Below are 25,980 nucleotides of genomic sequence, written 5' to 3' on the forward strand. Positions count from 1 at the left end.
TATTATCTCCAATAGGACTTCCTCTGCCAGAGGTTACCACTTACATGTGATAATTAAACTACCCTCAACGGAAACCAAACCCAATATCTTTACTGAGGTTTTGCACACAACTTCCTTGTACCACAGAACCATTGCTTAACCTTTAACAAGGACTTAACAAACCAATACTTGCAGTCTGAGAGAAACCAACTACTTCCACCTCAGAGCACAGATCCATTGCAAGACGTTACAGACTCTTTGTCTGGTAAAGGAGGACAGCTTCCTTTTTAGAGATACAGATCCTCGTGGAGACTCTTGTCAAGGTGGTTGTGGAGATGGACTGTCTGCCACTCCTCACTATTTTGCAGGATTGAGGGATGCCAGTGTACTGATAGACGTCTGATCACATATTCCTCACATTTTGAATATCCCCCCCAGGTGTTGGACTGGATCTGGAAAATCTTAAGCATTACAACTGCGTTCCGGCAGGTGGCCCTAACAGTTCCACATGAACATTTTTCTGCACCGAACGTGAAATGCACAGGCTGATTTAGACACCACCCATATGCATGGACAAAAGTTCCTTTTTTTTTTTCACCAGTAGACTTGGATCCGGAGCTACCCTTTCTCACTTTGAAACTGGCATTTTCAAAACAATTCTGTAGTATACGACTGTCACCTCCCAAATCTACAGGACTTAAACCGTGTGAGGAATATTGTAAACAAATGTCTGAGACTGACCCACATTTGGTATACTTGTGGTGTCTGGGATTGGTCCACAACTCCAAGGTCTACAGTGAATGCACCTTGATTCACCCCAAAGCCATCAGGTGTTGGGAAGTAAAGTTGTTTGTGGCCAGGTACCACTAAACTCAGCCAGGCAACCGAGCTCTTAGTCCAGTTCCTGATCCCATCTCAATACTAGTCTGAGACAAATCATCATCAAAATTCAAATACTCGTGCAAGTCCAAAAAAAGATACAAGAAGGCCAAGAGGAACTCAGCCATGTCCCACCACAATCACTCTTCTGAGAAGCTGCGAGGGCATCATGTTGCTTCCAGGTCTCACTCCTGAACTAATTGAGGATTTCAGTAAAGCCATAGTGCAGCTTTTTGCCAACGTCCTTTGGTGCAACTGCAGGCCCCAATGATCCCTGGGGACTCCTAACTGGTCTTCCTCCAAACAGATCTCCCTCCGTGCCAAGTGGGCACTCTAGATTTGTTGCGGGCTGACCTTGGCACCTGTACCCACTCTGGAACCAGAATACGACACTTTGGCGGTGATGCTTGTGCCATAGAAGCTGCATGACAACAGCCACTCCATAGTGCTGTAAAAAGTCAAGACTGTGCTTCCCTGACATCTACCAAGGCTGCGACCTCCATTGCAGCCTGTTATCCACCCTTCTGACTAGAAACAATGCACTTGCTTCCTTGGAAATATATTGGTACATACTGGGACGGCAGCAGCTATGATTCTGGGGACTGGTTTGGCCATCCTTATCTGAAGGACTCCAGTGGTCTGGATACATACCGAGACACTGGACTTGGCACTTCTGGGACCGGCCACAGAGGATAGCGTTTCCTTTGCAGTGATTGTGCAAAGGGTGATATTCAGCTTCCTACTTAGGAAGTTAAGACCAATGTTTTGACTGAGGTGCTTTACCCTCGCCCAACCTGTTCTGAATCCCTTTTGCCTTTTAATGAGGACTGACACACATGCTTTTGGGAACCTGGGCTAAGCCCTGTTCAGACCCCTCTGTTAATCAAGTTGACAACAGCCATTGCCTTGCTCTGAGTGATTCAGACTTCCCTACCCAACATCCTCCTGGGAGCCTCAAGGTACAACTTCTTCGACCAGCAAAGCTCTACCAATTTTCTTTCCTGACTACTACTTCTCTCCCTGGCAAGGAATCCAGAAGAATGGAGAACTTTGGAAAATCTGTGTTCTCTGCAAGTTTAGCTCTTCAGTTTGTCAATGCCCCCGCTGCCTTCTATATGACTAGATGGTTGTGTTGTACCTGCCGGATGCGTATTTTTATATTGTCATTCTACAGGCACCTATCTCGGGGAGAGGGTGGAGGGAGGGGCAGGGGAACAGTTGGTTTTTCAGTTCAGCATGATCCCCTTGGATCTCACTGGCGCGCCTCAGGTGTTATGAAAGTGATGGCGGTCATTTCAGCATATATTCAGAGGTCAGGGGTCTCCACCCTTATCTTGATGACTGGCTGTTAAAGGTGGGCTTGCTCCAGGCAATCGCCACCCAACTCCAGATGACCGCAAACTTCCTGACATTGTCCGAATTTACTGTCAACATGCCATATCTCACCGGACTCTGTCCCAGACACTCCTAGTTTCTTGTCTATCCCCCAAGAGAAAAGTCCATGGCATTATGGCTTTGTTCCTGATGTTTCATCCACTATTCTGGCTCTCAGTGATGATGACTTTGAGGCTGCTGGTGACTGATTACCTCCTTTACCCTGCTGCCCAAGCTCATCACCTGGCATACGTGGGTTCTGCAATGGTATCTGAAGTTCCAGTGGGGACAGCGCCAAGGGGATTTTTCCAGTCTAATCCAGATTTCATAGGAGTCGGCAACAGATCTGCAGTGGTGGCTGCAGCACGATTAGATCACCAACATATTCTCTATGTAGCCCATCCAGAGCTCACAGTGGTGACCAGTGTATTGCTTCTGGGCTGTGTGGGCCATGAGGGAGCGGTAAAGATCAGAGAAGCCTGGTCTTCAGCAGAGTCCTAGCTCCATATCAACTTCCTGGAGATGTGGTCCATGCACTTAGCATTGTACGCCTTTATGCCATCCATTACAGTGAAGCTGGTGCAGGTGCTGAGACAACACCACTGCCATGTGGTAAGCAACAAGCAGGGTGGGTTGAGGTCATTGGCTCTGTACCAGGAGGCTGTATCTCTCTGGACTTGGCTAGACCAAGGAAGTTGTCTTGTGATGCACCACCTGATGGGTTCCTTTAACACCAGATTGAACAAATTAAGCTGTTGACACCTTGTGAATCAGGACTTCCACCTTTAAGAACTGGCAATGGCAGCTCTTTTGTTAATTGGAGTTTCAGGTGTGTCTCCCTAACAGACTTATTCCACTTACAGTGGAAATTAAAACTCTATCTGATAGACATTTAACTGCAGATTCCTTACCTTAGAATTCTTCCCCTGGCACCAAACAGGATCTGGAAAACAATTCCCCAGCAGTACCTCTGCACTTTGGAAGAGGGCGTTGTGCGACTCCGTAGCGACATTGTCCACCAGTTACGACATAGATGGAGTCATATAATTCCCTCCTCAACACGCTGACGTCAGATCCTGCTTTTCTGCGCTACTACTCTAATCCAAAGTTCATCAAGGTAAGTTGGCCTATCTCGACAAAACTTTGTTGAGGGAACAGTGTTGCCCCCCTTTTTCTACATGGCTTTGGGGTTTAAACCTTGTGGGTCCTGTGGCAGGCAGATGTCGGCCTCGGACCCTCATACTGTTTGTATGTGGTGCCTCGGGGAACACCGCGACTGAGGATTGCGGCTTCTGACGTCGCCTTCGTTCTTGGTGACGCATCTTGCGGAGTCCCCGCACCATCTTCTGTCTCGCTCCAGGTCCAGGGAGCAGCCTTGAGTTCATTGCAGGAGCTGTTCCCACGATTGTATGTCACCGTCGAAGGAGCAACCTGCAAAACGCAAGCTGTCTAAGTCGCTGCATTCACCTTAATCAGGAAAGTCGGGCGATTCGAACCTCCCCACTCCCGATCCCCGTTTGAGCAGTCAGTGCATGAGTCCACCCCATGCCTCTGCTTTCCCTGGAGCCGGGCGACTGGCCCAGATGCAGGATAATTACAATTCCCTTCATGCCATGTTTGGGCCCCCAGCTTCCCTCTGTCATGCTTTCTAGCCCCATGAAGGTGAAAGGAATCATACGTGATTTCACGCCGGCAGGTTCGCCCTCTGCATTGAATAGGCCCTCTGAATCTGAACTCAGATCCATACCGGCTCCAGTGCACAGCCCTTTGTGGTTTCCACCTGCAGTGCCGGAGTTCAATCAGTCAGCGCGCCGCTCGACCCCGAACCAATTACCCTATCAGATGCGATCCAATGTGACGCTGCTTCGGGTGTGGCATCAGTGATGCTGTCCAGCTTGGATACCTTTCCTTCTCATCAATCCCTTGCCATTTTCCCTTTGTGGGTACAGACTTTTGGATGTAAAAGAGAGGAGCTGGGGCTTTTTGTCAACCCTGTTCAGCCAGGTTTGTAGTTGGCTTATGGCATTGGATGAGGCTAGTGGCCTCCTTTCCCCCTTTCAGCCTTCCGATAGAGGTGAACTCTTTCTTTGCTGAGGTGTTGAAGAAGGCAGCTGCAGTCCTAGAATTGCAGCTCCCCTCTGTAAAGGTGACGACTGACTCCTTGGTAACAGTGCTTCACCAGGGCCAAACAGGATTGGAGCCTGTGCTTCTATTTAGTGAGGAACTATATGATTATTTTTTTTATATATATATATTATTATTATTTTTTTAGGGGCCTGGGCATAGCCCGCTACGGGGGGCGCTGTGGACCGATCCATAGGCACCAGCCCGCCCCTGGGGACCTGGCTTGTGTTTTCCGACACCCAGGGCTGAGAAGGTCTGTGGTGCATACTGCTACAGCCTCTTCTGACCTCAGTGTCCTCCAAAATGTTCCTCCGGAAATGGAACCCAGATTGTTGGTAAGTTGTAGACAAAATATTTTCTTCCCAACCGGCTTGGCCGTAAGGTTGATCAATACCTCTTGTTTCCTGGGCTGTCTTTCCCATATATTGTGAGATTCGGTGGCTCACCTGAGTGAACTTGCCCAGACACTCCAGGATGGGCGAGAGGCAACTCTGTTTGCCATAAGGTATGGTATGGATTTGACAGACTCAGTAGGCCTAGTCATGGCTCACTCTATAGCTCTGGGCTGTCATGCTTGGCTATGCCACTCTGGCTTTTCAGTCTATCCGATCCACTTTGGTAGACATGCCCGTCGATGGTGCCTGCCTGTTCGACACTCATGCCGATTCCACTTTGCAACACTTTAAGGACAGCTGGTGTGGAAAAGATTCATAAATGTCTATTCTGTGACTTACAGATGGGCCCATTCCAGTGTGGAGTCCTATACTTCCTGTTGAGCCAAGTTTCAGCTCATTTATTTCCTTCAGTCTGAAACATTCCACTTTCTGGTGGCACCCTAAGTGAGTTTATCACTGTTGAACAAGGGTTTTTTCTTTTTCTCTAAAGATAGGCTTCTTGCGCAAGAGCTATTACCACTATTGTATGCACCTTGCTCTGGGCATTTCCTGTATGCCTTATAGGAGTGACTAACTATTTGTAGCACTCTTTGTATCCCTTATACGGAACTTGCCTTTGTCTCCCTGGGACGTTTTATGTATGGCCTTTCGCTTGCCCAATTGTCTTTTTATAGTGGCGGCAAGGTTGTGCACCTCTAGTGGAGCAGGCTCTCCAGGGCAAGGACTCGGATCCTGCCTCAGCTGATAATTTCATTTATGGTAGCAAAATGGCTAACCTTTGGGGTGGATTGTTTCTCTTGTTATTAATATTAGAGCATTATTATGCTTCTCTTTCTAGTGTTGTCTCTATGCTATACCTCAGCAACATGGACTCTTGGTGCTGTTATCTCCCGCAACGGTAGTACACACGTGCAAATTTCTTCTTGTCTGTGCGAATCGTGCTAACAGCATTTTTGTCTTCTGCTGCCGGTCTTGCTGTCCTTACACTGCTTCTTCATAAGGAGATGTCATACTTTCTTATCGCTTAAAGGTCAGGTCATGTACCTTGGCTGCTGCAGGCTCCTCTTAGGCAAGAGGTCACAGTTTTTTAGGGCCCCCAGATTTCTACATATTTATTCTTGAGACAATGCTATGGGGTAATTTCTATGTTGGTGGCTATCTTCCATCTTTGGTGGATACCCGGTTGTTTACGCATGTTCTTTGGAACATTATGGTTCCGTCCTGTGCTGGTTTCTCCTTTCGGACACGGTCTCCCTGGTTGGTTCCTTTTATTCCTTTCACTCCTTTCCTATGGATGTCGTAATGATTTCACCTCTCTGGGTTAAGTTGTAATGCTTATGCCCTATTTATATGATTGCTTTATTCATTATGGGATATTCACTTTTGCTTTGTTACTCTTTTCGGAAGATGCCTATATATACTTTAGTATACTGAAGGCGGTTGACGTGCTTTGTCTTTTACTTTTGGTGATTTAATGTCTTCTATTTCCTGTAGTGATTTCCGTCTGCAAGTGTTAATCTTTTATAGGTTGCAACTCGTTTTGTTGCTTCATCTTTGTCTATGTTGTCGTCAGTTTGCGAAGGCCCACTTGTGTGTTTCATCCCTGAAGAACTTGTGTTTTAACTCTTGTTCCATACTTCAGCCTGGTTTTTCACCTGTTGACTTCTTTTAAGCTTTTCTTATCAGTGACCAGATGAGGACTACTCCGTCATTTGGTATTGGTCACATGACATCTTTTCTGTTGCTGAGGTGTGTGTGTTGTCCTCCATAATTTCCTTTCTCTATTACTAGTTCTGCCTTGATTGCTTGGCTTGGTAGTCATGCCGTTTTCTGATTTGGCCAATATCTAATTATATCTATTTTCCTTTTGTCATTACATTGACAAATATTTTTTTCTTTTCTCATTCTGCTTTCTAGATGTCCCAGAGGTATCTCTGGCATTTTTCAGTTTTTTTCTTGGGACGGCTGTTGCCTATGCCAGTGGTTGCGTTTGTGATCCCCGCAATGTTTTATTATAGCATTGTTCAATGCTTCTTATTCATAAATATGTTCTTGTTTTTCCCCTTTATGCTGTTACAGAACAGCTTGGCTACAATCACAGTTTTTTATGGTGAAGAGCTTCTCATTGGCATTGACTGTTATCTCTGGGCCCCCATGTTCTGGACGAACATGGGTTTGATCCCACCTTTGAGGCAGGAGCCTTTTTTGTTAGTCTCGCTTTCAACGCTTTTGTCCCACTGCCATGGTAATGCTATTTTTATGTTTTTAGTGCCTTTATGACTTAACTGTCTGTGGTTCCTTCCACAGTTCTTATGGTGAAGTATGGTTTTATTCACCTCAACTTCTAAGGACATCAGTTCTCTTTGTAGTCTGGTTATTCTAGTGAGTGACTTTTCTCAGGACTAGTTGCTTGCATTAAGATCTGCTACGCATTGCCCAAGGAGCAACTCCCTGAGGGCTTGCGTGCTCATTCCACCAAAGTTATATCCGCGACTGCTACATTAGCATGCGGCGTTCCAGTCCTGGATATATATACCTGGCAGCAATGTGGGTTTCCCTGTTCAAGTTTCCCTACATTAACTGTCAGGTCCATTGCTACAGGCATTTTGCTAATTCAGCAGTGCAGGACTTCCTTGTCTGCCATGAGTCTGCAGACCCTCCTCTGGGGATGGTATTGCTTTAATATCTAATTCTGAGGTACGGAATCTGCGGCTAGATGTCTCTCTCCGATGAATAAGTTACTTAACTTCGGCAATGCTTTATCTTGTAGAGGCATGATCTAGCTGCAGATTCCTTACTGACCCACCTAACCTCCCTGCTTTGCGAACTGCTTTCTAGGACAGGGACTCCTCTTACAGGGGAAGCTCTGCTAAACTTTTTTTTTTTTTTCTTAGATTCCTTTCTTGGCATTAAAATGCTTTCATTGGGAGTTTATAATTGATTAAAACAGGTATGTCTCTTTTTTGGCACACTTTTTCCACAGGCAGTTTCTATAAGTGGCTTTGTGTTTTGACACGGAAAACAGTCATGGAAGAAGCTGACATCAGGGAGCTGATTAAATGGACTCTGTCAACGTCACATCTGGTGGACTGCATAGCTACACAGTCTCACAACACCCTCTACCGACACGCAGAGGTACTGCTGGGGAAACAATTTCAGGATCCAGGCTGGGGAAGAATTCTAAGGTAATCAGTGGCTATATCTGTCTCTACCAGATAAGGCGTTACCAAAGGTAAGTAACTTATTCTTTCCACCTATACCTTTCCTGCCCCATGTTGTGAAGATCAGACCCAACCAGGCCCAATTCATGTTAGTGTCCCCTGGATTAGACACGCAGAGTATGGTATCCCAAACCCCATTACATGAGCATTTGTCCTTCGATCAGGCTGACTCTTTGGTTGGATCTCCTGTCACAGGAGCAGTGCAGGATTCTGCACCGAACCTAGTCACTACACCTCCATGCTTAGAGTTTGAGCAGCAACAGTTGAGTGCTTTTGACCTTCCTCCCGAAGCTGTTGGTGTCATCTTAGTAGCCAGGCGTACCTCAGCCAAATCTTTGTACGCCAGCCGTTGAAATAAGTTTGTGGCCTAAGGTGCTTCTTAACAGATTGACCCATTCCATGCCAAGCTGTCTTTTTTTTTCTTTCTTCTTTTTCCCTACCCCAACAAATTCTTGCTTTTCAGCGCAAGTTAAAGGGATACCTGTGGATTCTTTCACCCTTTTTACAAGTTTCCTCAAAGGGTTACAATATATGTGTCCCCCTTCTCAGTTTGTTATGCCACAACGGAATTTAAATTTGGCCCTCACATTCCTCATTTGTGCACCCTTCGAGGCGCCACACAGTTGTTCTCTTAGGCTCCTTATCCTTGAGACAATTTTTCTTGTTTCCATAACATCAGTGAGGCGAGTAATCAATTAACAGGCCTTGTCTGCCAACCCACCCTACACCACTTTCTTTGCAGACAAGCTGGTTTCGCAAACTCAAGTGTTCTTCCTCCCAAAGGTAGTGACAAGCTGGTTTTGCACTCGCCTTCTTCCTTCCGAAGGTAGTGACCACCTTTTAGAGCATTACTCTGACATTCTTTGCTCCGCCTCACCCATCTGAGGAGGAGAGACTTCACTGGCTGGGCTCTCAGCTTCTACATTGATCCTACCAGAGAACATCAGGAGGATAATCAGTTCTTTATCAGATTCACTGGCGCAAAGAAAGACAAGGCTGTCTCCGAAAAGGCAGTCTTGTTCTGGATCATTCTCTGCATTAAGATCTGCTATGCACTTGCCTTAAAGCAGCACTCTGATATTAAGTGGCTCATTATACCAGAGACAAGGCTGCTACCAGTGCTCTGGCTCATGGTGTGCCTGTTCTTGATGTTTCTTGGGCTGCTACCTGGCATCACTCCAAATGTTCACAAGGCACAACTAGTGGGACAGTCAGGTATGCGAGGAGGACATTTCACCTTCTCATACCTTTTTGGCTGGGGCCAGTTCACAGACCCAGCTCCTGGAAGCTATTGCTTTGGTGTCTGTTCAAAAGGTGAAGAATCCGCTGTTAAAGAGTTTATCAGAAGAACAAGTTACTTGCTTTCGGGAATACTCTTTATGTTAAAGACTCTAACTGCAGATTCCTCAACCACACTCCCCACACTCCATACTGTGAACTGGTTTATTTCATCTAATAGGATCTACCTTTGAGATCTGCACACTGATCACAAGAGATCTGATTTTGGCTCCATATCTGTGTGTGGAATGGTCAGAAAGCAACTGATGAACCTGTGCATGAGTGACTCCTTTACAGACCAGCGCATGATGCAGAACGACATGACACAGAGCTCTATCGCCACCAGTTGGCTCACAGAGGTACTTCTGAAGATTTTCTGAATCCAGGTTAATGTCTGGGGAATGTCGAAAGGGGAGGAATCTGTGGTTAGATAGTCTTTACTTTAGAGTGTTACCTGAGATAAGTAACTTCATTGCCGGAATACCGTTCTGGGGTGGGAGCTGTACTCCTGAGCTGAACTTCTGTACTGGGGTTTTGCATATGGCTTCCCATAAAACGGATCCTTGCTTCTTTTTAGTGAGAGCTTTACAGAACTAATACTTGTGGTTTGGGCAAAGCCACCTACTTCCAACAGTGCACAGATCAAATGCAAGGTGCTACAGACCAGCACCCGAAGATCCAGTATTCCTGTCTTCACATTCATCTCTGGGAAGCCTTGTGGTTCAAGTCTCTTACTCTAAGCTGTTACCAGGCCTCTCCCTACCACTCCCTTCGATAAAGAGTCTGGAAAAATGGAAATTTGCAAACAAGGTGTTCTTGAGGCGAACATGGCCTTTGAATTTCTCAGTGTCACCCAGTATATTCATGCTCTTAGGGATACAGCACAAACTGTTCTTGCCAATCTGCTGGACCATCTGCAAAGTCACTTTTCAGAATTTGTAGTGGACAGCCAAGCAGCAGCTAAGCAAGTGTTTCATTCTGGCCTGTGTTGAACAGACTCTATTGCAAGAGCTACGGGGCATACATTTCTCTGTGTCACCACGTGTGGCTGATTAATTTGCGTTCTCTCAAAATATCCAGATGAGACTCATTGACGATCACCTTTGATGATTCCCACCTCTTTGGAGCAAAAGTTACTACTCTTTGAGGGATTCAAGGACAGTAAGGCTACTGCCAGGTCTCTGGGTCCACAGACTCAACCAAGTTACAATTGACATTTTAGGACGTTTTGAGTTGTTCTTAAAGTACTGCCAATTGAGTTAACCATCCCTTCTATTTAGAGTTCTTCAATTGGATTTCATCTTCTACTCTTTTTATGGGTACACACTTTGGATAGACACAATGCCTTTGAACTCTGCTTCCTTTCATGTCGTCTGGAAGTATAGATAATCACAAGTGAAGGCTTGTCTATTGCCTTGGAGGCACCCACTGTAGGAAAACCTTGCTACTTGTTGGTTATTAAGAAACCATTAAGCAATTCTGGGCAAACAGTTGGTGGGAAGCTGCAGCTTCTGCTTTTGGAGTCCGGTTCAGTCTGTTTGTCAAGCAGCAAGTTGGTCCACCTTGAACTTATTTGTTCAGCACCATTTCTTTAATGAGCAGTACATGGTGTAGTCTTTTTTTAGGAGAGCAGTACCTAAGAGTTTTCTGGTTGAAATATAGGATCTCCTCCCCCCCTTTTTTTTTTTTTTAGTAGTTTTGTGAGTGGTTCTTAAACGGAATCTACAGGAGTGAATATCCAGTACATTATTAACTTGAATATGGTATTGTTTCTGCTGGCTATAACAGCACCTGATTACTCCTTTTTCACCTACTCTCCTCCTGTTCTCAGGGTGGTTTTGTATAGTGTTTTCTTATTCTTGGCTCTGCCCATTGCATCTTTATGGGTGTTGGGCAGAACTGACTATGTTCACTTCAGTTTCAGCCTGCTTGGTTCTTAACATCACTTAAAGTTTTCTTGACTTGACGTAATAAACCTGTATATGATAAGTTGGGAGAAGGTGTAAGGAATATGCGGAAACTGGTCATCTGAAAGAATGTTAGCGAATGTAAGTGACTTGTTAATTCCAGGTGAAAGGTTAAGAGCATATTTGTCGTACATAAGGTTGAATTATTGCTCTGAAATGTAGGTGCTTACTATTTGTTTTATTGTGCCATATAATTCACTGGTTTGAACAGTAGAAAAGTAAAAGAAATCAGTAACATACTTGTCACTGCGCTTAGGCTAACTATTTTGTGTAAAACTGGATGCAAATCTTGTTCCTCATTTTTGAATCTTTAAATTTTCTTTGTGTATACTTAACAATCTGCAAATTGCAGCTATTCTGGGCAGCTGAAAAATAGAAAACATTATATGGTTCCTGAAAATGATTTCCATCACAAAGACCCCCCTGCCAGGAGTGCTGCACCTGTTGCAATACAAAATGGACCTTGCGGTGTCAGCCAAGCTGCAGTGGTTACAGTGAATGCTGCAAAACCTGAAGAAAGTACAGAGGATATTGGTAAGATATTTGTATACAGTATTTCTAATCCTGTTTTCAGTTTATTTACAATGTATTTTCCTTAATATCAATTGCAAAACGATTTGCAGGACTGTATATTATGTTTGGTGTTCTAGATAGAGTATAACTTTCCCTGCTTTTTCTGGCAATGGAGCAATTTATGCACATGGAGCCCATCTGGTGGCATCATTATGGTAAAAAAATGTTGCGGTGTCCTAGTATTCCCATGTTCTGTAACAGCCCTGTTATTTCTGCCCAACTAACTCATTTCTTCTCTTTCACCCAGGCTTTTTGTGATTCTTGACTTGTGATAGCCAACACATTATGGTCAGGTCAAAAAAAAAAAAAAAAAAAAGCTACAAAAGGATATTCAACCTCCACCCTTTCCAGTAAATGTGCTTTGTGTCTGTCCCAGTCGGGGGTCCATTTTTGGTCTCATATCTAGGATCTGCAATAGCATATATAGCATATTATTTGGCTCACTTGGATGTTATATCCGTAGCAGACACATCTTGTTTTCATTTATTTATATGTAGAGAAATGTGTCTACTATCATCCAGGCTACAGAAGCTCTGATTTTGCAAGTGTTTCTCCTTACCTTGTTGAGGACCTGCCACTACCCAAATACAATACTTGAAACTCATTCTGCTGAAAGAAGGTTAACATGAGTTATATTCATGTCTTCTACTAAAAAGAAAAAAATAGGTTTATAATGTTGTCCTTTAGAGGTATCTCAATTGATAATCATAAGCACGCACACATCCTGGCCATGTTCAGCATCCTGGAGCACTTTGTCAAAGAAAATATGTATTTACATTGACCTTTCTTTAGAAAGGTCATATCTCAATATTTGAAATGAAATATTATCATGATTACTTCTCACTGAAGGTACCTCACTTTTAGAGTATTCTGCAAGTATCATACTGGATCCAGAAACTTATTAACAGTACTCTTGCACACAGCAAGGTGGCGAAGTGCGGCTTGGCGCTGGCTATCTATCACCCTGAAAATGACAGAGCCAAGTCACATATAAGCAGCACCCTTGCATGCTGACATCAGTTACTTTTTTCTCATGCCTTCTAATTCAGGTCGAGAGCTCTCCTCCCAAATTTGCCTGCTCTTTGAAGAGTTGTGAAAACTAGAAACCAGTGTACTAGGAAACTATGCTCTCTACAGAAATGGCAGACTTCAAGCATTCAGTGATTGCAGTTAACAGATCGTGTTCACGGACACAAACAAACTGTCTCTTTAGTGTCTGAGCTCAGGCATGCCTCAGCTGAGCAGTAAGTGTACTCTTATGCACCCTAAAGCGATCCCGTGACTGGCTGTATGTGTAGCCGAGCAATAGAATAAGTCGGAACCTTCATATGGGTTCTGCGTATACTCCAAGTCGCAGGCATGGTCTCACTCCTGCAAGAGCTACAGTCCTAGCCATTCTTCTCCAATGTTGGAGGGCAGAGCTGATCCCGATGAGCTCAATTTCTTTGGGCCGTCAGACACGCAGCTTGGCCTTTTTGAGGAGGCCCACAATCCTCCTGTGGCACCCACATGCAAAAGAGCTAAGAGACATAATAGAGACACCGCTACACTGCCTCCAGCTCAACCCTCTCCTCCACTTTCTGCTCCTCCTGCTTCTAATCACTTCCCTGTGGGTTCCCCGCAACATTCACCACACATCTCCTTACACTCAGTTGGGAAACTGTCTAAGGGCACTTTCTTATATTTATGATCCCCAGAATCATCCGAAGGCCCAGATTCCTGGGATGATTATGATGCACAGCCTCCAGCGTACACAGAACCAGATCTGTACCCTACAAAGCCATTGTTCCCAGATGACGTTACCTCATACCACGAGGTCCTGCAAACCCTCAGCTGCCTTTCCTAAAGTGGAAATGCATGTAGAACATGAAGAGGATGTCTTTATCATGGAGACCTTATCTGCTACCCAACGTTCGCTCAGATGTCTGCCCCCGACTTAGAAGGGTCCTTAAGCTGGCTACTGAAATTTTCAAAGAACCATTTAAAGCTAGTATTGTCACCCCAAGGGTAGATAAGATTAATGTGCCACCTACTGACCAAACATACCTACAAAGCCAGTTACCCCATGTCTCCTTAGTGGTACATACTGCTCAGAAGCAGGCTAATACTACAGGGACTCACCCCCTCCAGACTGGGGGGAGTGAAAAAATCAACATGAGGGGCAAAAGAGTTAGTGGCACAGTCTGCGACTCACGGGCATATTGCCAATTCTATTTGCTTACTCTCCCGGTATGATCGCACCCAGTGCGGTTGGCAAAATAATCTCCCAACACCTATATCCGCTATGCATTGGATGCTTCTGAAAGAGCTGCCCAGGTAGTAAATGCAAGTATCCTTTTACACCACTGCGCGTGGCTGAGAGCGGATGGCTTCCAGCTAGTGTCATAGTTATACTCACTCCCTAGCGAGTTTAGGGGTGACAGCACTTCTTGTTTGTAGGTGACTGAGTCACTCTTACAACAAGTTGCAACTGTCGGCCCAACCCTCCCGGCTCAGAAGCAGTACCTCACCAAAACTCAGACAGTAAAGGTTATTTCTGGCAGCCTTACGCATGGACTACAGATTAGACTTCTCAGAGAAGTCGTGGTGGAACAGAACTTACCCATTTCTCTTGTTAGCAACAAGTCTCATACACACATAGACAATGAAGGAGATGCAGGAGAGTTTTCAATATATTAATTGAAAAGATAATAAAATACAATGCAATGATTAGGATAATGAATAATAATAAAAGCAGAATTGTGAAGATGAGACTTGTGAATATGAAAATCCCCACCATTTTACCATGAACATGGTATGTAAAACGAATAACCAACAAGACCTACTCTCTACCCTAATGAGGGCCAGGTATGATAAACCTAATCTGCCAGTACCATGTCCATGAGCCTTGGTGGTCAGAAATCACATCCACCCACTGAGTTCTTGACAGTATACGGGAGTGGTACTGTCTCAAACTCATGGAACCACCTCCAAACGCGTTAATGCTCTTTGACATGATCAGACTGTCTATATATGTTGTACTTGACAGGCATGCTGTCTACAGTGTCCACATCATGGGTACACCTTGTAGTCTGACCAGTGGTCAAGGAGAAGATCTCAGCATACTGATGCAAGTCTTGCTTGCAGTCTGTCTGCTGCTGGGCAGTGAGGGTGTCTGAAAAGTCCACTCCTTTAACCGAGCTATCTTTTGGGTTGCTGGAGAGATCAGAGAGTTTCACTCTCCGCTTCCTGTCCCTCATCAGTGACCATGAGCATCTCATCTCAGCCCTGCCACTTCTACTGGCCTGGTATGTCCCAGAAGGTTAAGGGGTTTTGTAACTCCTGAGCCACTTGTCGGGGCAGTGGCAAAACAGGTGGCCACCCAAAGGCCCCCTTAATTCCACAGGGACAGGGTTATTCCCACATGAAGTGGTCCTATAGGGGCCGTAATGACCCCAAGGGTCAGTAGCCCTTTGGTTTCTACCCTATACACTGCTACCTCCCCTGACTCAACTATTTAGGGGAGCCCCTAGCACCAGAGAGGCAGATCCTGATGAGCTAAAAAAAAACAAGGACACCGAAGAGCCACGAAAGCAGAAGAGGAGAAAAGAAGCAGCTGACCTCATACCAATCCCACCAGCCTGTCTCCTCCCTTGTCAGAAATCTGCACCAAAGTAAACTCATCGCGCAGCTTTGACACCAGGAACCCGGGAGGACTTCCTGCCTTCGGATAAAGGCTCGATCCCCTCGATACCCCCCCCCCCCCTCTCAATGAATAACTGACCTGTTCTCCAGGAATCTTCAAAAGAAGGGACTCTGAAGCCTCTGTGACCACCAAACCCCAACACCTTAAGTCACTACTGCTCCTCCTGGCCCAACTTAGTGGTCCACCGGTGCCAACCAGGTTACCCAGCCCTCCAGAGTCTGAGTCCATTGTGGTTTCATCCCTCCTGAACTTCCCAAAAACGCCTGCAACCACTGCATGCAGCCCCCCTCTATTGCCACTGCTCTGGTCAGAAAAACCCAATACCTAAGGACATCTCTGCACCTGTTGCCCCTGAGCCATGGAGAACAGGACCAAAGGTGCCTACCTGTGTCCGAGCATCGTGAGGCCTGAGCACCGCTGTTTCAGTCAGACTGGCCTCCTGGCCAGAGCCTGCAGCCTCTTTTCACAGTGACCGATCCGCATAGGAACGCATTGGGCACCTGATGCTGTTTTGCACTCAGTACCTGGCCACCCCCATGTCTCAGAGGGTGTACTGTGGGTGCTGGCTGTGACCTTGCCCACTACTCACCTTAACTCCTGGAGATTCTTGTAAGTCGCTGTACTCTACCTCTTTACAGAAATTGTTTTTCCTCCCAAAGGATAACATTGCAGAACTCAGAAATTGCACCGGGTCCACTTTTTAAAGTGAAAAGAATTCCTACTCACCTGAGTGATTTTTCTCTGATGCCTAAACATATATGAAGATACTTGATATTTTTATAAATTGGTGTGGCTCTCCTTCTTGAGTTGTCTCATATGTATTGACTATTGTGAGTATTTGTAGATGTCTTTCACTCCTCTGTGTTCAGCCTAAGGCTCCGCGACTACACAACCCCTAAATAGAGCACTTTGGGATTCCTTTGGAAGAACTGTCCACTCACTGGAGAACCCCTGGACCCTTTACACGGTATTCACATATCACATAAAGGGCCAGGTTCCTAGAAGTGGTTCTTAGAACCAATCCCAAATTCCTTCTTAAGGTGATCTCCAGCTTCCACTTTAATTAGACAGTTGAATTGCCAGTCGTCTTTTCACATTCACAGTCTGTAGCAGAGTGTGCCTTATGTACTCTGGATATCATGTGCTTTGATCTACTACATTGACAGAACAAAATCATTTTGAATCATTACAAAGAAAGTAGCTTCCCTACCAGTGTATCCTCCTCAATAGTCATAAGCACTGAATACTCCCTCCCATATGCAGGAATCCTGGAGCACTTCAAATATATACATTAATATTTATGATTGAGACCTCTAGCCACATATACCTTACCTTTGAATATCCACAGGTGTCCCTATGAGTCCGTAAGATATTTGAGCAGTACCCCTGAACACTGGTAGGTGGCATTGTTTCTGCGTCCGCATGGTCTGCCCTAGATGTGACATGCACAGTACCTATATAGGTGCCATTTTGGCACGCTGGTGTTGGTTCTTTACTTTCTGCACAAGTTAGCATTGATCTGCATTGGGCTACTCCTCAGTCACTTTTTGACCAGATTTTTTCGACCTTTTCTGCGATTGGTGTGAGGATGACATCAAAGAAACCAACTGGTTTCAAAGCTTGTGGGACCTGTAATCGGTTTATGTTGGTGATGTTTGTGGTGCCTGGAGACTCGAGGTCCCGTTCACTTTGGAGGTTCTGGGACTGTTTGCAGAGCCGTCATGACTTTCGGGTCCATTCAAGATCTTTGGGTAAGTCCCACTCGCATCAGAAGTCAAAGTCCATGCACTCTATGACTTCTCCACGTCCGTCAAAGACATCTGATGAGACGAGGGAGCATCAGCAGTCCAGGCCTCGTGAGTCAACGGTGCCTGAACCTGGTTCTGCTCCACACTTCCCAGATTTTCCTGGAGCAGCCCAGCTCAACAAAAGGAGTTTTTTAAAGCCAAACTCCTCATTTTTTTTCTCCATCCCAGCCACTGGAGATGCTTTGGGCCCTATGGGTGTGGGAGGGTTCCCCATCGGAATCACTCAACAGGTCTGCCCTCAGTGCCAGTCGGGCTCCAGGGATCCCTCGCTGGATATGGACAAGAGCTGCCGGCCAGACCGAGACTTCTCAGTGCCCGTCCAGACCGGCGCTGCTCATGCCAGTGCCTTATTTGATGGACAGGCCTGGAGAGGTAAACATTGGGAGGGGTCTATGGACCGTTAAAAAGAAGTTACAGTTGCAACTGGTAAAAGGAACTGGGAGAAGCCAGCGGGTTAGATATCTCACCCGACACTTGCATGGTTTCCCCTCCTACTTTCCCTATGGAACAGGGAGCCTTTTTTGCCTTGGTGTGTATGGAGGCTTAGGTCCTGCCACATCAGCTGCCCTCAGTGGCTGTCAAAACTAGTGTTTTGCAGGAGGTGCTTCAGCTGGGAATTTCCCCCTCAGAACCATTACTTCCACTTAACGAAGCCCTCACAGACGTAATGTTTGGGGCTAGGTCCAAGCCCTGCACAGGGGCTCCTGTGAATAGCAAGATTTCCTGCTACCATCGCCCGTCCCAATTTCCTTTCCCAATACCCCACTCCGGAGAGCTTCATCCCGCATCCACCCTGATGGGTTCCCTACCCCTTCAAGCTTCATCCCGCATCCACCCTGATGTGGTTCCCTACCCCTTCATTGGTTAGGGAATCCGAGAGGCTGAATAACTTAGGCAGTAGAATATTCTCTTCCACCAGCCTGGCACTGTGGTCCATAAACACTGCATGCCTATTGGGCCATTATTTCCATGCAATTTGGGATTTGGTTGTGCAACTGCTACTAATGGTCCCGTAGGAGGTCTGGGTCTTTGTTTCTCAGGCAGTTTCTGACGGAAGTGATGCAGCAAAGTTCACCATTCGATGTGCACTCAGCATGACTGACTCACCAGGTATAGTGATTTAATCATCAGTGGCTTTGCGTTGCCATGCTTGGCTGAGTATGTCACACTCTTTAAGGGATGTTCAGACTTCTATCATGGCCATGCCCTTTGATGGCTGTCACCTACTTGAAGAGAATGCGGATTCAATGCTCTAACACTAAAAGGACATCAAGGCTACGGCAAGGTCCTTGGAGTTGTTCATGGCCCGATATGGCTTCTGCCCTTTTAGTGGTTACGGAAAGGATCTTGAGCCGCACCCATACACTCCCAGCGACCCTGGCCACCAAGCTTCCCAGCCTTTTTGTGGCTGAGGGTCCAAGCACCTACATGGGACAGGCGGCCAACAGTTAGGTCACTCCACCATCATCCCTGCAAATGCTTTCTCTACACCTCTTTAGTCAGCCCTCAGACCATCATGGGCACCCAACTAGGAGCCCCAGTGACAGTGATTAACATCAGACTGATGGCTACAACAGATCAGCCAAAGGGGCTACTTCTTCCCTTTTGTGACACTCCTGTAGGAAGCTGGCTCTGTATATACTATACCAAAGTAAGATCATAGGACTCTGCATCTGCTCCAGTGAGCATGAGGAGTCTATCCCTGCACTTAGCAGTGAACAGTTCCCAAAGGAGAGCTCCCCAGTGAGACTTTTTCACGTTCCTCATTCCACAGGATGTCTCAAAGGCTGTGAACCATATGGAGATGTCATCATCATACTCATACTTGGGGAAAATCCCTTTGGGGACTTCAGGGCCACTCTTCACTGAGGCTGTCCCCAGTGTACCTTGTAGAAATCTATGTACCTGTGTGAAATCTAGGTGCTGTGAGAACTCTCCTGTGGGCAGGGGTACAGAGTCTCTGCCCTCCCTAGTTAGGTTCATAGGGGCAGGGCATCTGTAGGAAGTTGGCTCTGTATGTGCTATTTCAAAGTAAGGAATAGCATGCACAGAGTCCAAGGGTTCCCCTTAGAGGTAAAATAGTGGTAAAAAGAGATAATACTAATGCTCTATTTTGTGGTAGTGTGGTCGAGCAGTAGGCTTATCCAAGGAGTAGTGTTAAGCATTTGTTGTAAATACCCATAGACAATAAATGAGGTACACACACTCAGAGACAAATCCAGCCAATAGGTTTTGTTATAGAAAAATATCTTTTCTTAGTTTATTTTAAGAACCACAGGTTCAAATTTAACATGTAATATCTTGTTTGAAAGGTATTGCAGGTAAGTACATTAGGAACTTTGAATCATTTCAATTGCATGTATACTTTTCAAGTTATTCACAAATAGCTACTTTAAAAGTGGACACTTAGTGCAATTTTCACAGTTCCTGGGGGGGCTGTCCTGACTGGCCAGTGACTCCTCCTTGTTGCTTTCTTTGTTCCCTCCAGCCTTGCCGCCAAAAGTGGGGGCCGTGGCCGGAGGGGGCGGGCAACTCCACTAAGCTGGAGTGCCCTGCTGGGTTGTGACAAAGGGGTGAGCCTTTGAGGCTCACCGCCAGGTGTCACAGCTCCTGCCTGGGGGAGGTGTTAGCATCTCCACCCAGTGCAGGCTTTGTTACTGGCCTCAGAGTGACAAAGGCACTCTCCCCATGGGGCCAGCAACATGTCTCTAGTGTGGCAGGCTGCTGGAACTAGTCAGCCTACACAGACAGTCGGTTAAGTTTCAGGGGGCACCTCTAAGGTGCCCTCTGGGGTGTATTTTGCAATAAAATGTACACTGGCATCAGTGTGCATTTATTGTGCTGAGACGTTTGATACCAAACTTCCCAGGTTTCAGTGTAGCCATTATGGTGCTGTGGAGTTCGTGTTTGACAAACTCCCAGACCATATCCTCTTATGGCTACCCTGCACTTACAATGTCTAAGGTTTTGTTTAGACACTGTAGGGGTACCATGCTCATGCACTGGTACCCTCACCTATGGTATAGTGCACCCTGCCTTAGGGCTGTAAGGCCTGCTAGAGGGGTGACTGACCTACACTTGCATAGGCAGTGAGAGGCTGGCATGGCACCCTGAGGGGAGTGCCATGTCGACTTACTCGTTTTGTCCTCACTAGCACACACAAGCTGGCAAGCAGTGTGTCTGTGCTGAGTGAGAGGTCTCTAGGGTGGCATAAGACATGCTGCAGCCCTTAGAGACCTTCCTTGGCATCAGGGCCCTTGGTACTAGAAGTACCAGTTACAAGGGACTTATCTGGATGCCAGGGTCTGCCAATTGTGGATACAAAAGTACAGTTTAGGGAAAGAACACTGGTGCTGGGGCCTGGTCAGCAGGCCTCAGCACACTTTCAATTGTAAACATAGCATCAGCAAAGGCAAAAAGTCAGGGGGCAACCATGCCAAGGAGGCATTTCCTTACAGCATCCTTCTGATCCATAACCTTTTCCCCATCTGAGGGACGATCATCCTCCTCAGCAGGGTGTTCATTTGTGTACCCTGCCAAGAGCTCCTGGAGCTGGACCTTGGTAGGGTTGGAACCAGTTTTAATATTTGAGACTAAAAAGAGACCTTAACTCTGTCAGCTTGAGGTGGAGGTAAGGGGTCAGGTTGAGCCCCATAACCCTGTTCTCTGAGTCACTCATTGTACTGAAATTGGGGACTTCTTTTAGGAACTAAAACTACTTCTAGTTACTTTTCCTCTAACTGCAGCAACTTTTCTAACTTTTTAAGAAATGGTGAAGGAGACTTAACCAAGGCCCTAGTATTTGGAAACATTGTCACTTCAAAAAATATTTGAATCTAAAGGCAATTTTGGAACTAAGTCTTGTGATGAGATATTGATCAGATGTTGGCTGAGTAGTCCAGCAAATTCGTAAATCCCACTGCTACCACCAATGTAGGAAGCTGGCTCAGTATATACTACACAAAATTATGGTATTATAGTGTGCGCGGAGTCCAGTGGATCCCCAGAGGCTTTACAGAGTCTAAAGTAGATAATACGAATGCTCTCTTTTGTGGTAGTGTGGTCGAGCAGTTAGGATTATCGGAGGGTAGTGCTAAGCATTTGTTTTTCACACAGTCAAGAAATGAGGCACACACTCAATGACTAACTCCAGCCCAATGTTTATGTATAAAAAAATCTGCTTTAATTTTAGAACCAAAAGGATCTTTGTTTCAGGTAAGTACAGTTTCAAGAATTATCATTTTTTTAAGAATCAAATGCACTTTTTTGAAATTCACAGATAAAACAGTTTTCAAGTAAGTGAAATTTTTCAATTTCAAAAGCAGACAGTGTCATTTTCATAGAAACCAATGCAGTCCTAGGAGAGGAAAAGTAGCAACACAGTTTGAAAGTAATTACTTGACTTAAGATCCCACCAAAAGTAGGGCTTGGTCGGGGAGCAGCCATCTGCACTATTTGGAGTGACCTGGAGCAGTACAACAAAAGGCAGGAGCATTTGAGGCTCACTTCCAAGTGTTGCTATTCCTGCAGAGGGGAGGTGTGGAGCACCTCCACCCAGAGCAGGATTTGACCCTGACTCCTGAGAGCACAAAGGCTCTCGTCCCATGGAGTCGGAAATTAGCCTGGTTGTGGCAGGCTGGAATAGACCATTCAGCCAAACACTAGAGAGTTGAGCGAAATTCAGAGGGTATCTCTAAGATGCTGTAGGAAGCTAGCCTGGTGTGTGGTGGGTACCAATGGTACTTACACCTTATACCAGATCCCGTGATCCCCTCTTAGTAAAGTGTAGGCAGTTTCTAGAAGCCAGGCCCTCTAGAGGTAGCTGTGGATAAGCAGCCAAGGCTTATCCAAGAGACCTGCAAAGCTCATGTAGTACCACTTTAGTCAAACAGCACCTACACACATGAAAGAAAACACTCAGTTGTACAAAAATAAAGGTACTTTATTTTTGGAACAAATCACCACAAAATACTAGACAGATGACCCATCCTTAGGTGAGTAATACACTAAATATATACACTAGCAATCAGACATAGGCATAGAAATGGTTAGAAAACAGTAATAACGAATAGTGACCCTAGGGGGAGCGCAAACCATATACTGAAAAAATGGAATGCACACAAGGTACCCCCTCCTAGGTAAGTAAAATGTGTATAGGGGAGCTGGGAGTACTAGAGAATCACAAAGGTAAGTAAAAGAGTACCCCTCCCCGAAACCCACAGCGCCAGCAACACAGGGCCAGTCAGGTGCAGAGGTTAAAGGAGGGCCCAAATAACGTAGGCGCCTATGGAGAACAGGGGTGCTCTGGTCCCAGTCTGCTAGCAGGTAAGTACCTGCGTCCTCGGGGAGCAGACCAGGGGGGGTTTGTAGAGGACTGGGGGGACACACTCGGGCATACAAAATACACCCTCAGTGGTACAGGGGTGGCCGGGTGCAGTGTGCAAAGTAGGTGCTGCAGTTTGCATTGAAAGCAATGGAGGGACGGGGTGGGGGTCACTCCAGCGATGCAGGCAGGGCACAGGGGGGCTTCTCGGGCCAGCCATCGACTGGGCTAGGATGAAGGCCGCCTGCTGGTCACTCCTGTACTGATTGGTGGTTCCTCTCGGTCCTGGGGACTGCGGGTGCAGTGCTTGTTACAGGCGTCGGGTTCCTTTGTTTCCAGGCAGTCCCGGTCAGGGGGAGCCTCTGGATCCTCTCTGCAGGCATCGCTGTGGGGGTGCAGGGAGGTCGACTCAGGGTGTCCACATTGTTGGAGTCGTCTGGGAGTCATCTCTGCAGTGTTGGTTCTCCAAACTCGTGCCGGGGGAGTCAGGTGCAGTGTATGAAGACTCACGTTTCCACAGTGAGGTGGGAGTCTCTTTAAAGTTAGTTTCTTGTTGCTGTTTTTGGACAGAGCTGCTGTCCTCGGGTGGTCCTTGGTCCTTTAGGTGCAGGTCAGTCTTAGGAGTCCTCAGAGGTTGCTGGTCCTGCTGGATGTGTCACTGTGCAGGTTTTTTGAGTCTGGAGACGGGTCGGTAAGGCTGGGGACAAGTCAGTTGTCGCCTCCTTCGTCTCTGCAGGGCTTTCAGGTCAGCAGTCCTTCTTTCTTCAGGTTGCAGGAATCTGATATCCTGGGTTCAGGGTTGCCCCTAAATATTCAGTTTGGGGGGGGGGTGTTTAGGTCTGGGGGCAGTAGACAATGGCTACTGTCCTGGAGGGTGGCTACACCCTCTTTGTGCCTCCTCCATGAGGGGAGGGGTGCACTGCTCTATTTCTATTGGGGGAATCCTCCAAAACAAAATGGAGGATTTCTTAAGGCAGGGGTCACCTCAGCTCAGGACACCTTAGGGGCTGTCCTGACTGGTGGGTAACTCTTTGGTTTTTCGCATCTTCTCCTCCGGACTTGCTGCCAAAAGTGGGGGCTGTGTCCGGAGGGGCGGGCATCTCCACTAGCTGGAGTGCCCTGGGGCGCTGTAACACCAGGCTTGAACCTTTGAGGCTCACCACCAGGTGTTACAGTTCCTGCAGGGGGAGGTGAGAAGCACCTCCACTCAGTGCAGGCTTTGTTCCTGGCCACAGAGTGACAAAGGCACTCACCCCAGGTGTCCAGAAACCCGTCGGGATGTTGCAGGCTGGCAGGAACTGGTCAGCCTAACACTAGAAATTAGACTGGCATACTGGGGGCATCTCTAAGGTGCCTTCTGTGTGCATTTTTCAATAAATCCCACATTGTCATCAGTGTCGATTTATTGTGCTGAGAAGTTTGATACCAAAAAACGCAGAATTCAGTGTAGCCATTATGGAACTGTGTAGTTTGTGTTTGACAGACTCCCAGACCATATACTCTTTATGGCTACCCTACACTTACAATGTCTAAGATTTGGCTTACACAATATAGGGGAATAGTGCTCATGCAACTATGCCCCCACCTGTGGTATAGTGCACCCTGCCTTAGGGCTAGAGGGGTGACATTCCTATGCCACAGGCAGTGGGTTGTGGGCATGGCACTCTGAGGGAGTGCCATGTCGACGTAGTCATTTTCTCCGCACCAGCACACACAAGCTGTGAGGCAGTGTGCATGTGGTAGGTGAGGGGTCCCCAGGGTGGCATAATACATGCTGCAGCCCTTAGAAACCTTCCCTGGCCACAGGGCCCTTGGTACCCGGGGTACCAGTTACAAGGGACTTATCTGTGTGCCAGGGCTGTGCCAATTGTGGGAACAAAGGTACAGTTTAGGGAAAGAACATTGGTGCTGGGACCTGGTTAGCAGGGTTCCAGCACGCTTTCAATCATAACTAGCATCAACAAAAAGGCAAAAACTTAGGGGGTAACCATGCCATGAGAGGCATTTTCCTGCAGTCCACTTTTAAAATTGCTTATTGCCATGTTATGGAATATTGTGTGCATTACTGTTTTGGTTCAAAGTTCTACTTATACCTATGCAAAGTACCTTACATTTAATGTACTTAACTGCAATCTGAGTCTTGTAGTTCTAAAAATAAATTAACAAAAGAATATTTTTCTATATAAAAACCTGGAGTTAAGTCTTTGAGTGTGTTTTTTCACTTATTGCTTGTGTGTGTACAACAGATGCTTAACACTACCCTCTGATAAGCCGCACTGCTCTACCACACTACCTCAAATAGTGCATTAGTATTATCTATTATTGCCTCTTTCAAGCCTACTGGGGAACCCCTGGACTCTATGCACACTATCTTATTTTCATATAGTATATACAGAGCCGCATTCCTACAAGAACCATTTTTTAAACTCCTGGAACACGCAGTTAAGTAAAGCTTTGAAATGGCTGATTCCATCCAGCTGGCAGTCACTATGACATTCAGTGCTTGGAAAAAAAACAATTAACAGAAGAGCAAAGGAAATCTCAAGGGAGCATGACCTACTATCACTCAAATCACCATCAGCAGTGCCAGTGTTAAACGACTCTTATTTGATCGGGTCTTCTCAGCCATATCTCTTAGAATCAATAAACGCGGGAACTCGACACCAGATTCTTTATATGCGAACATTAGTCTTGCCAATCAAGGATTTAATCCCTCCTGGGTATAAGAGTCAACAGACTCTGCTCCTACCAAAACGAAAGTTGGGTACACCTTATTTGCTGCTGCCCCACTTCAGTCGCTTATAGGAGACATTTAATCATACCATTAGCTTAGACGTTGGAGGGGTGTACTTGCAGGGAGACATCCAATATTTGCTTCTCACATTCAGCGGCCTCGGCTAGATGCGCAAACTACAACATTCAGGTGGCAGCTAGCCAAGTCAATGGGGGTGGCCACCATGGAGCACGAAGAAACAACTGAAGTGCAAGTATCTCTTGATGAAAACTGAGACAAACACAAACTGCAGCGTAACAGTATTCCACAAGTTATTTTTTTTGTTTGTTTTTCTTTTTTTCGAAAAAATTATTTTTTAATGTGACCACATTTTTAATGCAAATATTATTCACTGAGTCTTCTTGTAATGGTTGTAATCAACTGAACAATAAAATTAGATTGACACTGGTGCTGGGGCCTGGTTAGCAGGATCCCAGCACACACTGTCAAGTTAGCATTGGATATGAGGCAAAATGTGTGTGTGTGTGTGTGTGTGTGTTTTGAGGGGGGTTGGGGGGAGGGGTGTATCTTGATAAGCTTTAGCTGCTTGCCACAGCTACCCCTAGGGAGCTCTTGTTGTCCGGACACCTAATCACTATCA

The 25,980-nt window shown here is 46.2% G+C and overlaps 1 protein-coding gene across 2 annotated transcripts in view; it reads left to right on the forward strand.

Moving 5' to 3' along the window:
• The window catches only part of THOC2 (THO complex subunit 2), a 900,323-nt gene that overhangs the window by 678,595 nt on the left and 195,748 nt on the right, over positions 1–25,980 (forward strand). For both annotated transcript variants that reach the window (XM_069211944.1, XM_069211952.1), the window contains exon 29: positions 11,570–11,751. In XM_069211944.1, coding sequence (XP_069068045.1) covers positions 11,570–11,751 — 182 coding nt within the window. The remainder of the gene's footprint in view (positions 1–11,569; positions 11,752–25,980) is intronic.

The sequence above is a fragment of the Pleurodeles waltl genome, chromosome 2_1 (assembly GCF_031143425.1).
Source record: "Pleurodeles waltl isolate 20211129_DDA chromosome 2_1, aPleWal1.hap1.20221129, whole genome shotgun sequence".
NCBI lineage: Eukaryota > Metazoa > Chordata > Amphibia > Caudata > Salamandridae > Pleurodeles > Pleurodeles waltl.